This window comes from Ambystoma mexicanum, chromosome 4p (assembly GCF_040938575.1).
Source record: "Ambystoma mexicanum isolate Mex_15411 chromosome 4p, UKY_AmexF1_1, whole genome shotgun sequence".
In the NCBI taxonomy this organism is placed as follows: domain Eukaryota; kingdom Metazoa; phylum Chordata; class Amphibia; order Caudata; family Ambystomatidae; genus Ambystoma; species Ambystoma mexicanum.
Genome location: NC_090927.1, coordinates 1103953958 through 1103970469, shown reverse-complemented (window position 1 = coordinate 1103970469; position 16512 = coordinate 1103953958). Strand labels below are relative to the sequence as shown.

The window sequence follows — 16512 nt, the reverse complement described above, 5'->3', positions numbered from 1 at the left end:
TGGACCGACTATCATCTTTTGCATTTCCACATACCATGCGGGTCCACCCCCAAACACAGCTCACTGGTGCCTCCAGCCCTGGCTAGATCAGCACGACTCCTCACCAAAGACAGGATTACACCGCTCCTAGAGGCCTTGGCCCCAAAACCACCATTCTCAAATAACCCATTGGAGCTCATAGAACTCTACAATGCCACTCTCAAAGAAGCAATTGATGCCATTGCCCCCCTACAGAGGAAAAGTGCAAAAAATATTAAACATTCCAACTCATGGTTCACCCAAGAGTTACTGGACTTAAGATCCCTGAAGCGGGATGTGCTTACTAAATGGCAATCGTGCCTCACTGACTCCACCCTATAGACCTATAAAACTATTGCCAAACAATATAAAAGTCATCTCGCTAGCTAAATCCTCATCATTCAACTGGAGAATCGCCATTGCTAAATCAGAGTCAAGAGAATTCTTTGCAATATTCAAGGAACTGGTGGTTCCCCCGGCCAATACCCAACAGACAGTGAAAGATGAAGTGTGGTGCAACAGTATTCAACATGCCATGTTGAACAAAATACACACACTCCAGAATAAAAACAACATTCAACATAATGCATTGCCTAAAGTCACTGTGCCCCCAGTACCAGTCGACAGCCAGGATAATAAGGACACTAAGTCCTTTTCTTTCAGAGAAATCACTGAAGCTGAAGTCTTAGTAATCATGAAACACATTAAGCCATCTTTTTGCAAGAGCGCCATTTGCCCAGCCAATTTTATCAAAGACTGTGCTGACATACTAGCTCCCTTTCCCACAGCGTTTATCAATGCGTGATTTGCCTCCAGTAACGTCCCGCCCGCCCTCCCTCAAGAAAGCATGGGTGCGACCGCCACTAAAATAAAATGACTCCCTAGACCCAGACTCCCCCAACAATTACAGGCCAATTACAACCGTGCCTTTCTTATTAAAAATTCTAGATAATGCTGCATCCGCCCAGATTCAGATATTTCTTGAATCTAACAATATCTTGGGGAAGAGGCAATCTGGCTTCCGCCCATGTCATGGCACTGAGTCAGCCTTGCTCAACCTCAAAAATCAGTTACTTGAAACTATGGACAAAGGCAAGCCAGCGCTGCTCCTTCTCCTTGATCAGTCTGCCGCCTTCGATCTGGTTGACCATAAGATCCTCTGCAGACACCTTATGGAGGCGGCCCATTTCTCCCATGAAGCCACAGCCTGGATTACCTCCTTCCTGGAAGCAAGAGCTATGAGGGTCTTTTCGGATCAGGCATGTGCTGCCCTACCCCTATCCAATGCGGAGTCCCACAACGTTCATGTACCTTCCTTACCCTCTACAATATCTTCACCCTGCCCCTCTTCAACGATCTAGAGGAGCACGGCATAGCATTTGCAAACTATGCCGACGACACTCTAATTCTCCTCCTCCTTTCAGGCTCCTATGAACAAGACTCCAAACACTTAACAAGATTTATGCCCTCATTCAGGCCTGGATGGCGGCTAACATCTTTGTCTTAATGGAGACAAAACAGAAATTCTCCTGGTAGGCCCCAAGGAAATCCTTAACAAATTAGATAGTCAATACAGTACCTTCAGCATTGAGAACACCGTAATTACGGTGTCTGCTGTAGTCAAAACCTTGGGTGTGTATCTGGATTCCACCCTTTCAATGAAGCGTCAAGTCAGCGCCATTTCAGCATCAGTGGCACTCGCAACCATCAACCCCACCTATCTGCAAAAAACTGCCTGATGATAGCAAGGGCCACTATTGGGGCCAAGTTGGATTATTGTAATGTCCTTCTCTTAGGCACCTCTGCAAAAAACAACAAACTGCAAATCACACAAAATAAAACCCTCAGAGCGGCACTAAGCATTCCTAGAAGGGACCATATCTCACAAGCCAGACGAGAAGCCCACTGGCTCCGTGTTAAAGAGCGTATATTCTTCAAGACCCTCGCTATCACCCATAAGTGCCTCTCCCACACTGCACCGCCATACGTGTCAGAAATAATTCACCATGCAAATGCATTCAGACCTAAACGGGCCCAGTACTCTCACCAGCTCACGGTCCCTGCCTTTAAAATAGCCAAAGCTGGAGATACCAGCTTCACTGTGCTAGCACCAAAAAACTGGAACGCACTGCCACTCACACTCAGAAGGGAAACCTCCTTCACTGTGTTCAGAAGAGCTTTGAAAACATAGCTTTTTAACTAGAATGTACATCAAGATAGTTCCTGTTGTAACCTGGGAACATACTTACTACAATACTGTCATTTTTGCTAATGTATAACTGTCTGCCATATTCCCTGTTCCTATGTAACTGTGTAACTATGTAACCATGTGAATCATCTGTTACAGCGCCATGATGCCTCAGGGCCGCTGCACACTTTATACATTCAAACAAATAAATAATAGGAGGAATATGTGGAAGGACACAATCAATTCGAAAGTTATTTACCCGTGGTAACGTTCTTTCAACTGGATGTTCCTCCCACGTATTCCTCATTGCCCATCCCAACCTGCCCCACAGTACAATTTTCCATGTGATTGCAGTCTTCGCTCTTTCAGGAGAAGTAACCGTCAGGTGTGGGTTATCCTATACATGCTTTTAAAAACGGAACTGAAGCCAACGGTCGCTGCGCGTGCTTTATACCATCCATGACATCGACATCGAGACAAAGGCCTCCGAGGGACATTGAGTCGACCGACATCGTTGCACAGTGCCCTCTGCTGGGTAAACATTTCCAAAGCAGCTGAAGCTGGATATGGAAATATCATAAGATGAGGAATACGTGGGAGGAACATCCAGTCGAAAGAACTTTACCATGGGTAAGTAACCTGTTCTTTAAAGGAAAAGCATGGCAAGTTATGAATAAAGTGTAAAGCAAGTGATGAATATTTATGAAGTTTGTGAAGGCAAGGTGGTGGAAGAGAGTAGCACCTCAGAGCGAGGTGTGTGGAGAAACACACAGTGGCAAAGCCAAAAGACTGTCAAGAAGAATCCAGTAAATTGTGTGGAAGAGCATACTGTGGCAAAGCCAAAAGACTGTCGAGGAGAATTCAGAGTCAATGCACACTAAAGCATAGGTTTGGTGACAGAGAAACCTGTGTGGGCAAGAAACCTAGGTTTATCGGTTGCGTGACCTATAATGGGTGGACCGTGTAACGCTTGTGGAATTACCGCCAACATATAGCAGAAATAGCATTATCGCCAAGAAGACAAATTGTATTTCTGCTACATTACAAGTTGAAATACCACTGAAAATGGGCAGTAATTCTGCCAAAAACACAGTGCAGTTACCTCTACCTAAAAGGTGAAGGTAAATTCATCTCAGCGATGCAGGGCGCCACACGTGCAACTTTCTTTCCTTCATTCTCCCAGTTTTAAGACACAGTGCGTCTAACTCGGTACCTTGTGTCATTTTCATTATGGGATGCTGCACGTCTGGCTTCCCCTCCGCATCAGATCTCCAACCTGTTTGTAACTCGTGGGTTTTCTCCTCTAGCCAATCTCCTCTCCTCACATATGTGTGACTTACCCAGAGTATGTCTCTGTCTCTGCGTCAGGTGGATTCTCTCGTTACTCCGTATCCTCTTCTTCGCCTCAGTTGCATGGATTGTCTCTTTTAAAGGAAAACTTAGTTTATTGATGACAGTAACAAATATTGATATTTTCTTCATACCAATCTTTGTAAGATATATTCAAAGAGTTATTCTTAGGATGTGTTTTAGGGACTTCCTCACAGGAACAGGAGTCAGAGGAGTCTCTCCTGGTGTGGTCCCACTTGCCTTGCCCCCTATGGATGGTATTGTGGAGCGGGCTCACCTCCCTAGCCTCACGGGGGGCTCCCCCTTGGGGAGAAGGGACAAATTACTGTGATTCATTGCATACCTTTCCCCTTAATTCTCTGGCTTCCCCTTCTCCTGATGACCAGTCCTCCCTTTGCATTGAATCCTGAACTGATGAAGATGTCTTATCTGGATTTTGTGATTGCACTGCTTCCCAGCTCCAAATCAGCTTGTCAGATAAGTTAATCAAAGGTTCCCAGGAGTGCAAAGGAGAGTAGGGAATTCTTTTAGTTTCCAGAGGTCTCAGCAATTCACTAAAAATTGGAAAGTCTGTCCTGATTATAACTACTTCGGGTAAGCCGGGGCTTATTGCTGATCTTATGGTTATGGGTTGCGTTCTCACCTCTAATTTCAAGGGAACTTTCGGATAGGTTTTTGTGTCTCTATGGACGCATGCTATTTTCACTCGGCGACTTCCTTATAGGGCCTCAGGATATAGGAGATCCACTGGGACTGCTGTCTGTTTACTTTTGGAGTCAATGAGGGCATCGGCCCAAACTCCAGTAACAAGAACTTTCTTATGAGGTTGCAACCCACAATAATATATCTCAGAAGTGTCAGGTTCAGGTTCCACTTCCTTTTTCTCCTCTTCCCAGGGTTCAGCAGACATACAACCTATATGCATGGTTTCTTCGGATTTCTTCTTGGGACAGAATCGAGCAATATGTCCCTTTCCTCCGAATGAGAAACATATCAGAGTAGCGGAAGAAGGTATTTTCATCTTGCCTACTTCTTCCCTACTGGATAGGGGAGTTTTTATTATTTGTGCCTGAGTCGTTCTTTTATGAAGACCTTCCTTACTACCAGTGCCTCAGGGTGTAAGTCTTTCAGCTTTTATTCATTTTTCCTGGGATTAAATCGGGTTTGGGATTTCACTTCTTTATTTCCTTCTCCCAGCTCTGCGACATACCTTATATATTATAAAGACTGATATGCAAATGGATATTTCCCATCTGTGAAAGGTACAGTGACAAAAAGCGCGTGCTGCAAACTCTCATCTCAGAACAGGTTATCATGCCATGTTCTTTCTGGAGAGGAGCGCCTGCTACCTTTTTTGAAATATTTGCAAGGAACTTTGGGTTGGTCACCCTGAGTTACCTGGGGGTAACCAGGCGTGGACTCCCTGCTCACTGTGCTCAGAGAGGCAAAGCTCCACCTCACTGATGAGGCCCAACAAGGCTGAAACACATGTATGAGGTTGCTTTTGGTACTCTTGTTCAGAGAGGAATTGCCATAGCATTTCGATGATGGACTGCCCATGTGGGCGGGACAAAGACTGATATGCAAATGGATATTTCCCATCTGTGAAAGGTACAGTGAGCAAAAAGCGTGTGCTGCAAACTCTCATCTCAGAACAGGTTATCATGCCATGTTCTTTCTGGAGAGGAGCGCCTGCTACCTTTTTTGAAATACCTTATATATTGGCAGCCTCAGAATGGGCTTGAGCTATCTGGATGGCTTTCTCAAAAGATGGTTTGTGTTGTTGGAAAACGCCTCTTTGTAGGTTTGGGGGAAGGCCATTAATAAATCGTTCTAAGGCTAAAACTTCCAACACTTCAGGTAAGGTCTTCCTTCCTAACCAATGGAAAAGTGTATTTTGGAATTGTGCTGCTAATTATAATGGGGTTTCAGTAGATAGTAGATGGATCTCCTGAAACTTTAACTGATAGAAGCCCTTGGTTTTACCTATTTTTTTTCTAAAAGAGCCCTTTTTATTTTTCAGAACAAGGTGGTTCTCAAGGGTTGAATTGTCTGATAAGAGGCTTGGAGGGCTCCTTTTAACAGGGGGGCTAAATAGCATGTTTTTACTCCCTCGTCCCAATGAAATTGGATGGCAAGCTCTCGAAATGTTTAAAGAATGCCCCTGGGTCTTCTTCCTAATATTGCTGTACATCTCCATGGGGAACTACGCAGTGTGGTGATCCACCCTCAATTGATCTAATCCTTTTTGAAAATGTACATCCCCTAAATCTGGTGGTTTCCCAGCCGATCTAGGAGCGTGCCGAGGGTATTCAAGATGGGATCTGGTTTGCCCTCAGATTTTGAACTTTGGGAACCCTCAATCTCAGTGCCTACCCATTTGTGCGACTTTTCAGTGATATCTGCTTTATCCTCTCCTTCCCCTTCAATATCTGAGCCATCCGGTAATTGCAAAGTTAGGGGAGTTGGGTTGATCCATACAGGGTTCTTTCCTTTTATTAAGCCAGGTGTTATGCCCCACAACCCTATCAGAGTAAGTTTATCAATAGGTGTGGCCATGTACTCGAGGAACGGGTGTGGACAATCTCTATTTCGAGACTATATAATCCCACTTATATATTGACAATCTGCTTTTTATAGGCTATACAGGTCACAAACTGGGTCAGGCTGTGACAAAACAGACCATACCCAGGTGGATCCTTCTGGCATTTTCGGAATGGTACAGACTACAGGGCAAGGATCCTCCAGAAGAATTAAGGGCCATTCCACCAGTAGCATGGCTACCTCTACAGCCCTGCAAAGGGGTGTACCGATCAAAAACATTTGTGAGGCAGCAACTGCGTTTAGTCTTCCCTGGGGAAGGATGGAAGCTTTGGAAAAACTGTCCTCCATTCGGTTCATGAAAACCATTGAAAACTAAATTCTTACTCCCCCCACCAAAACAAACACTGCTTTGGGAGTCTATCAAAGATGAGGAATACATATGGGAGGACACAATTCATTCGAAGAACAAGTTACTTACCCCTGGTAATGTTCTTTTGTATGGAGGTTCCACCCACGTATTCCTCATCGCCCTCCAGGCCTCCACAACAGTAGAATTTCCCATGCTATTACAGCTTTGCTCCTTCATAGTTCAGTATGGTGAAACCTGTCGTTATGCGGGTAGTTTCTACTGTAGAAAAACAGAACTGAAGCCAACGGGCCCTGCGCATGCTATATATGCCTTCGATGACATAATCCTCGAGACGAAGCCCCTCGAGGGACATCGAGTCGACTGCATCGACGCACAGTGTCGTCTGCTGAAAAAAATGTTTGCCGAAGCAGCTGAAGCTGGATATCGAATATCAAAGATGAGGAATACGTGGGAGGAACATCCAGTCGAAAGAACGTTACCAGGGGTAACTTATTCATCTGCCGTTTTGGCAGCCTTGGTGGTTCTGCAAAAATAAGAGGCAGGTGTTGCGCTGTTATCGAGATTGAGGGGCAGGTTGATATGAATCGTAAGGTGTTGATAGTGTAGGCTGGAATTACCAGTCTTGGGTGCCAGTACGATGCTAAGTGGTTTGTGACGATGACCCTTGGCTATTTGTTTTATGTAGCGGGGAGAGCCCAAGATCAACCAGTTGGAACCCATCGCTGCAAGGCCAGGTTAGCAGGTAGCACTTGGGGTGGTGCCTGGAATAGAGCTCACGGGGTGGCATTGCTCTGTAAAGCCTAACAGAAGAATTTGTAGTTCCTGCCATGAACATGGTTTCCATCTGAAATACTGTTGTACAGGGCAAGGAGCAATAATTCAAACTGTTATTTGTAACCAAAACTTAGGTTAAGCAATTGTCAGAATTGTCAGAAAGTTCAATTACCAGAGTCCATGCAGAGATCTTTGGTCTAGATTTCAGGGTGAAGATTTGACACGCTGCCCGACTGTCTAGAATGAGATTTTGCGTACCTGATTTCATGATTGTATCATCTCTTCAATGTGTCTTCTCTGTTTCTGTCTGCTTTAGAGTCTATAAACCGAAATTGAGTGTTTGAGCATTTCAGTATGTGATACATTAAGATATTTTAGGGCAATGTTTTATTATATTTTTGCTATGTACTAAATTAGTATAGTTTAACAGCTGTGTATTTAGCTTAATGTATCTATGTGAGCAAATAAAGGTTTGCTTGAAAAGAGGAAAATAGGCTCATTAGGAGTTGAACGGTCCAGAAATAAGGTGCCAGTAATAACGTATACCGGTACCTTTCTGGACCGGCCAACTCCAACTCTATCGGTAGGGTTTTTGATCAGCCGGCAGGCCTGACCTGCCGGTAGATCAGGCCCCTAACGGCAGATAAATGCCTGTATCACTGGCACCATTACTAATGGTGCCGGTGATTCGGGCAACCACATCCAATGGAGTCCATTGGGACTCCATGGAATGGGGAGTTACCAGCGTCTCTGCCGTCCGTACTATCCCAGTAATACCGCGGAATCGGGCGGAAGTGGCTGTACGGTAGTTCACCGGTATCCCGTCAGAATTATAGGCGGGATATCAGGGAGCTCATAATGAGCCCCATGAGCTTTTGAATCACAGGTCTAGGGACAGAGGAAACTACGCTTAGCAAAAAATATATCACTAAATTTGTTAAGTAGAACATGTAAGAGAGTGAAGTCAATATCTAACCTACAATACACCAAAAGGCATGAGGATTTATAGGTAGAGGTATTTAACTTGGGTTTGTGTGTTGTCTAGTTTAACCGTTTCAGGTTTGTGTTTTCAAGTAGAAACGGTTCCCACAAGATTGTTGTATGCAATTGTTGATTCTTCTACCTGCTGTATTGTGTCTTATAGGCTGATTCTTCAGAGCAGCTGAGACACTATGGCCTTTCCCACATGTATAGCCATCCTGTTCTCGTGACCAGGATTAGATCCTGCCCTTTGATACCACCTCCAAAACCTCCACCAGTTCCACGATGGAAGCTTATTCGCCCAAAGAAAGACTTCAACCCAACATCTGAAGCCGAAGGTATGTCTGCTCCTATAAAAAACTTTAAAAGATACTACTCTCTTTTCTTTTTTTTATAATTTTGTTTTTGTCATTTTCGTACATCAAAAACAATCAACAACAGGAATAAGATGTGGGACAGTAATGATCAATCCCCTTTTCTCCCCCTCCCCCAAAAATCACTCCCTGGATAGCTTAATACTTTTTAACCATCCCCCCTCCCTCCCTTAAACTTTGTCCTTGTCAACATAAAATGCACCAACATGTAAACTATTGGTTGTGTCCTGGTAGAGAGTCTTACCACTTGCTTCTGAATAGTATCTTTGGCTGCCTCTTGGGAGGCGTTCTCTCTCTTGGGTCCTCATCTGGTTGGGGTAGTCCCTTCAAGGGGCTGGGGGGGAATTCACCACTCTCTCTATATGAGCCACCAATTACCACCATTCCACATCCTCCAACCAAGTACCATCTCTTATTCCCTAGCACTTCAGGTATCGCGCCATAAATTCACCACATATCCCCTTGTATGGCACTGTCTTCCCATGAAGCGCTGCAGTTATTTTTATTTTATTTTTCCATTGCATATATATTCATAGCAACATTGATCCATTCTTTCTTGCCGGGAGTGGTAACACCTTTCCATTTCATAACTAGGCAGGGCCGTGCTGCAAGCAGCTTGGGCTCTGCCACTCCAGTCAACCTCCTCAGCTCTCCCTCTACTTCTTCCATTCCAAATAATATCAGGAACAGTGTTTTGATACAGTGGATGTCATCTAGGTCTTTAACCCACCCCAACATTTTGTCCCAGAACACCTGTGTACAAGGGCATTCCCACCACATATGCCAGTAGTCAGCCCTTTCCCCACACAATCACCACCACATGTGAATTGCCGATTGAAACATGTTCGAGAGCCGGACCGGGTCATATTGCGATTTATGGAGGAGCTTAATGGCATGTAGTTTGTACTGAATAGAGATTGATGCGCCACTGTCTATCTTCATCCAATCTTTCGTCCTGGTTCTTCTCTCCATTGGGTCCACCCAGCAACTCCCTCGTGTCTCTGCAAATGTCTTCTTCTGTCGTCATATGTTTGTGTCCATCCAATTCAAATGTGAGGGAGAACAGGAAACCCCATCTATGCCGCAAACCCTTCTCCTGAAGCCATTTCATCAGGGGCACACACATCCTTCTCTTTGCGGGGGTCAATGAGGATAGAACTTGAAAAATGGTTACTCTAGACATGCCATAGTTGATTGGGCCCTTCTGTTTTGCTTTCTCGAGGATCTGCATGGTTATGGAACTGGTCCAGGACTGACCTGGGACCCCCAGCAGCCCCACCCGCCCGGTGTATGCTCTCTATCTTAGCCTCATCAATGGTATTGTCTTCGAACACCAGTTTCGTGACTTCATGAAGTGTACGTTTCAAATCCTGCTCAGACTCCCCCTTTCTATCCGGGACTCCGAAGAGCCTAAGATTGTTCTGCCGTTTGTGGTTTTCAAATTGTCCATTTTCTTTCAGAATTCCTCCTTGCAGCGTTCCATTTCCAACATCGGTGGGTCTATTTGTGTCTCTAGGGTATTCAGAGATGTTTGTTTGTGTTCAACTTCCTCCAACCGCTCCTCCATCTTATCTATCCTCTGGATAATCTTGTCAACCCTGCTTCCAATATCTGCCCTCATATTACGTATTTCCTCCATCAGGGCTGCCACGTCCTTCTTGGTTGCTGCTGATTCCTCTGATGTAGAAGCCATTTTGTGCCGGACCATAGTTTCCAGCCCGGGTCGGTTCGGAGTATATTTGTAGGGTATATACGCATTTCACCGCAGTATTTTTAATCGGGTGTTTTTTCATCGCCGTTTATTTTTCGAAAAAAAACTTTTTTTTTTGGGGGGGGGGTTAAAAAATTTAATATATGGTTGTGGGTGTAAGGGAATTAAAAAAAAAAAAGGTGTTTGTGAGGGTAACCCCCCCCAAAAAAAAAACAAAAAAACAAAAACGAGTTTTTCGAAAAAAAACGGCGATGAAAAAACCTGCGATGAAAAATACCACGGTGAAATAACATAGAACCATTTGTAGGTGGCTAGCTTCAACTTTGCCGCCATGCACCGCAGCCCATTTCCCAGTGCGTGACCTCCACTAAACTCTCTCCTCCTGTTCACGCCTCCGGATGATTGTTGTCGCCTCTTACGTATCCTGGTCTTCGAGGCCACCTGCTCAATCTGGGCCGTTGTTACCTTGCCGCGACCCCGTGGCGGGCACACGTCCCAGAATTGGGGGCCCACACCACTAAGGGCCTATGTCGATGGCAACCTCCCTCCTCCACTCTACAATCTTGCGTCACAGCTCAGGAAGGGGGAGTATATGTCAATGGGTAGACCCCGGGGTGTTGGTTTGACCGAACGTTGACTCAGCCCCTCGTGCTTAGAGTCCCGTCTGGGCCTTGGGGCCTACCCACTTTCAGCACAGTGGCCCAGTGTCCATCTCCTCCACGTTTGCGGGACCTTGTGCTGACCTCCAATTTGACTTTTCAAACCCACGACGACTCTGGTGTGCCAATCACTGTGTGCCTACTGCGCCTACTCGCATAGCTCAGGGCCTGGAGCACCATAAAGGATTATCGCTGAGTCTTCCTCTATCAGTGGCTGAATATCCCAGCCTGCGCCAGGGAGGCAGGCACATGCCCCAAGACTGGGGGTGCACACCCCCCCTGTGCTGTCTGCGGGGGTCTACCCCCCCACAGGAGGTCAGGAGAGCCATATTCCCATATTCTCCAAAATGCTTGTCGTGGGGGGAGTCCCCATGCCATTGTGCCCTCTGCGTCCCTCCTCAAGACGTCAATGTGGTCTGGGTCACACTGTGGTCTGTGGCCGCAGGGTTTCACCTATCCCACCATCTCCTAAAAGTCAATCATGCATGACTCTATGGTGGTCAGTTATGTGATTCAGCGCTATAAAAGTGTTTGTTGTGGGTGGGGGGTCCCCATGCCGTGGTGCCCTCTGTGTCCCTCCTCAAGACTGATACCTCCCTCTCCTCAATGCGCCCCGGGTCAAACTGTGGTCTGTGGCAGTAGGGCTCCTCCTTTCCCACCATATCCTAAAAATCAATCATTCATGCCTCTATGGTGATCAGCACTATGAGTATTTGCGGGGGTGCCCTGCTTCTCCTGCAGCCTTGCTTCGGTGGCAAGAAGGTTGTAGCCCCAATTCAAAATGTCTCTGAAAGAGAGACCACTTGGGACCCCCAATCAGTCCCTTGGAGCACGAGTGATGTGCTTGGGGCTTCACTTTAACATTCCTGTCTGTTAAGAGCGCCTTGCCAGCCTGCTCTCCAACGATATATTAATCTGGTGATTTACTCACTGAGTCCCTTCACTTCTCGCCACGGGCCTGCCCTTCTCCTTCAGGCCCACGTTTCAGCCAGGTAGCAGGAGAACAACACTTTACGGTGTGGGGGGGGCGCCCTGCCTGCTCCTAGACATCCCCCTAATTCACTTCTCGGGCCCCGTGGCATCCCTGCTGCAGCCTCCGCTGCTGATCACTTCTCCCCCACCCTGTGGACCGTCCTCCCGGCCGACTGCCGGTCTGGGGGGCCAGGAGGCGGCGGCCTGCTGCGCACCCACCAGCATCCGGGAGGAGGGCACTCGCTCACCTCCCCGGCAAACTCCAAATGGATCCTCCTCTCACCATGCTAATTCCGGTTTCTTTCGCAGGGGAGGCGGCCACAGCATGCAGCCTTCCAGAACCCTTGTGATTGGGAATCTGGCATCCACACACACCCCCAATCTGCTGTCGCGTTTGCCGCGATTTCGGTGGAGTTTTTCTCCGCTTGTTCATCTCGGTTAACACCCCTCAAGTTTCATGTACGGGGGACAAAAAGCAGGGGCTCAAGCCACTTAACGGTCCCGGGCAGGGAGACAAACATGCTCAGGTTGCTACCATGAGTGCGCCCCCTGGTGGCCCCCAATACTACTCTCTTGTATCGGCCAAACATTAAAGGTATGCTGGGTGATATGACTGCACTGCATGTTGCAAACCCATCAATCCTATTTTTAATGCTGCTGGTGGTACAGCACAGCAAATTACAGAAGGGCCTTTTACCTCTAGTCCCAAAACCATTGATAAAAATAACATCAGAGGTAAACATAGCATCATTGGTAAATGCAGTATCAAGATCAAGGCACATCACAAAAGCGTGATATTTTAAACTAGTGGTAATTACCACCGAAAATACGATCAGCTCTGAGTATATTCTCAAAAATGACCTACACTTGCTTTCTGAACGGCGACAGATTTTAGGTTAAAGATGTGTGCAGAAGCCAGAGGTGTCTGGATTGTTTGCTGTGACGCAGCTGAAAGTGTCGGATTTCATGAATTTTATACCTTTTGGAGAGTGCTTGGTTGGCCTCATGGGAGAAGCTGAGACTGAAATGGTCTGAAGAGTTGGGCAATGATATTTTGGTGGAAGAGTGGGAACAAATCTGGAAAGTCCCGGTAAAGGCGAAAATTGACTTAAACCTGCGTTATATTCATCAAAGGGTGTTGGGTAAAATTTATTGGACTCCGCTTCGTATGTATGGTTTAGGATTGATGAAGAATGATGTTTGCTGGGGGTGTCGGAAGGAGAAGGGTTCTCTGTTGCACATGTTGTGGTACTGTGATGAGGTGAAGGGCTGGTGGAAAGAGGTGTTTGGACAGGATTGATTCGATTTGGACGATCAATTTTCCGCGGCACCCTCTATCTGTGCTTCTGCTATCTCCAAGATGTGGGTGCAATATTGCTTATATAACCAGAAATTGGATTAATAAAAGCTTACTGGTGGCTATCAGACAGGTGTTGAAGGTCTGGAAAACGAGGAAGAAACCTCTTATGGAGGGTTGGCTATGTGATATGAAGATTCTTTCAAAGTATGAGAAATGCTTATTATGTAGGCAGCAAAAAGAAACAGTATATGAGGAAATTTGGGGACCTTTCAATGATTTTTATGGGAGTGGATGATTTTATGTCAAGTTATGAGTTTTATGTCTTTATTTTTTAAGTAATGGGGGTTTGGGATGTGGGGATGTTGGAGTGTGTTTTATGTATTGTCCTTTGTCCTGATTTATCTTGTTGGTTTGTATTGTTTCATGGTACTTTAGAGAATCCAAGTTTGATATTTAGATTTAGAATTAATATGTTGGTTCTTTACTTTGCTTCAGTGTTGGATATATTTTATTTTTCCTTTTGTAGTTTTACTGTAATCATTTATTCTTCGGAATCAATGCATGGTTGTAATATATTTTGTGGAAATTATAAATAAAGTGTTAAAAAAAAAATGACCTACACAGGAACAGCTATTGCAATTGAGGTTGTGTTTTATTGTCACATAACCTTTCTGTGACGTTCTGCATTGCCAATATGTTTGGAATGTGGCGTTGTAAACAATCTGCAGGCTATAACGTTTTGCATATCCACAGATTGTCCAATGAGAATGCTTTATGAAGGTTCCAATGACTATATTTAAGTTTTATAGACCTAGCCAAAGGGCTATTTCGAATGGATTATGTCCTCCCACATATTCCTCATCTTGTGATAATTCCTTTCGCCAGCTTCACTGCATCGGAAAACATTTTTCGGCATAGGGCGCTGTGCTCGAGGTCGTGGCGTCGAATGTCCCTCGATGGACTCTGTACCGTGTTGACGTCATTGATCGTATAAGTAGCTCGAGCCGCGCCCGTTGGCTTCAGTTCAGTTTTTCTGATTGCTTCGCTCTCGTGAACGGCGCGCTTTGAGATTTTCTGTCAAGAAAATGTCTTCTTCATCGACCGCTTCGACTCCCAAGACTGGGTTTAAGAAGTGTAATGACTGGGGATCGAAGATGTCCATCACCAATCCTCACCGTATCTGTTTGTGGTGTCTGGGCTCAGACCATTGAACCGGCGACTGTGGCTCCTGTCAGTCTATGATGGAGAAGGCCCTCCGTGAGAGGAAAAGTTAGCGGTGGGGCGGGAGGCGTTGAATGGCTCTTCGAAAGCCAATATTTAAAAAACATAAAACATCATCGACTCTAAGGAATCGGAACGCCATAAAAAGCACTCTAAGAGATCCCGATCTCGTAGCAGGTCGAGACGATCTTCTTCGTCTTCCTCCAAAAAGCTCAAAAGGAGACATAGATCTCCGTCGTCATCGTCCGATTCGTCAACAGAATTGGTTCGATGTTCGACTAGATCGGATTCCCCTTCAAAGTGGGAGAGCTTTAGAAAAAGAATGTTGTAGGTCTTTGAGAACGCGGCCTTGACCCCCTCGAAGGAACCTCAGAAAAGCCAGACCCCGGTTGCTCCTTTGGGCGACACAGGGAAGTCGGGAACTACAACGGTTAAGCCTAGTAGTACCCACCGATCTCGAGTCGACAAGTCGTCGAGAGATCCTCTCCGATCGAGTGCCTCTCCGATCCCTCATAAGAAACAAAAATTGTCAAAGTCTGGTGCAAATTCATCGACGCCATCGGCGCCGACTGCTCCGATAACAAAGCCTAATTTATCCTCGACGCCTTTGTCGAAGGCTTCGTGGAGTGTGTCGAAGGTTCCTTCGACTCCCTCGAAGAAAACACTGATTCCTTTGACAAATTATGAGGAAGAAGAGAGAAGGTTTACACCTTTACCAAGATCGGACTTCTTTAGGTCCATGTCTTCAATTTTTGAGGAATCTGGTTCAGATGATGAGGTCACTCCTCTTGGAGGAAAATATGGGACTAGACAAGTTCCAGAGGAACTGTTAAATCCTGAGACAAAAATGAGAGATCTATCTGAAACTCTGCATTCTGCTAGTGGTGTGGACACATCACCCGAATTGGAGTTTGCTGCACCTGATCCTGCAGAACATGCAGACTCAGGGTATAGGAATTTGATGAGTAGGGTGATTGAATATATGGGTTGGGGAAGAGCCTCCACTACGTTTGAATGAGATGATATGGCGGATATTATAGTTCGAGGACCCGGAAAGATCCAGTTCTCCCCTTCCTTAGGGCATTGCAAAGAACAGTTGAGAAAAACTGGGAAAAACCTAATAGCATTGCTGCAGTAGACAGCAATCTCCCAAAAAAGTACAGAACTTCCACTTCTGACCCAGAATACCTGAGTAGACACCCTACTCCAGAAAGCTTGGTTATTCAGGCAGCTACTACATCCAGGCAGGCAGCATACCCAACCATACCTCCGGACAGGGAGGATAAAAAGGTTGATGCCTGGGCTCGTAAAGTTTTTACGTCGGGTAGCATGGCCTTGAAATCTACTAATGTCACCTGTACCCTGGCCAGGTTCACACATACCCTGTGGGAATGCATTTCGGCGGCGGCTGAGCATATTCCGGAAGGCGAGGATAGCGAAGGCTTCCTGAATATAGTCAATGACGGTAAAGAGGCAATGGGGGAATGCCTCCAGTCTGGACTGGATACTGCTGATAGTATTAGCAGGTCCATGACATCAAGCACAGTGCTTCGCAGATTTGCGTGGTTGAGAAAGTCGGGTTTGCACCAGATGTACAGACCAGGCTTCTCAATATGCCCTTTGATGGCTCGAGGCTGTTTGGTAGTAAGGCTGATGAGAGCCTGGAAAAACTACAGACCTCGAAAGCGGCAGCAAAATCCCTTAGTGCCTCCATGCAACAGCCTCAGAAACTGTATTCGGGCTCATCTTTCTGGAGGGGTCGTCCTTTTCGATACTACTCCTCTGTCGGTAGAGGAAGAGGACAGGCTTTTTAAAGGGGCAGAAGAAATGTCACTCGTGGTGGACGAGCAAAGACTACAAAGCCATCTTCAGGAACGGCATCTATGCCCTCAGCCGCTCCTGCAGCCGCCTCCAAATCTCTCTGAGGTCTTATCATACAAAACACCTGTGGGAGGCAGAATCTCTCAGCATCTGGAAGAATGGCGAGGCATTACTTCATATGCATGGGCACTGGAGACAGAAGCTCAAGGTTACTGCCTACCCTTCATAA

General features: G+C 46.0%; 1 protein-coding gene across 2 annotated transcripts in view; it reads left to right on the top strand.

Moving 5' to 3' along the window:
* ADGB (androglobin) overlaps positions 1–16512 on the top strand; it is a 2161023-nt gene that overhangs the window by 578270 nt on the left and 1566241 nt on the right. For both annotated transcript variants that reach the window (XM_069606692.1, XM_069606693.1), the window contains one exon: positions 8389–8563. In XM_069606692.1, the coding sequence (XP_069462793.1) occupies positions 8389–8563 (175 nt within the window). The remainder of the gene's footprint in view (positions 1–8388; positions 8564–16512) is intronic.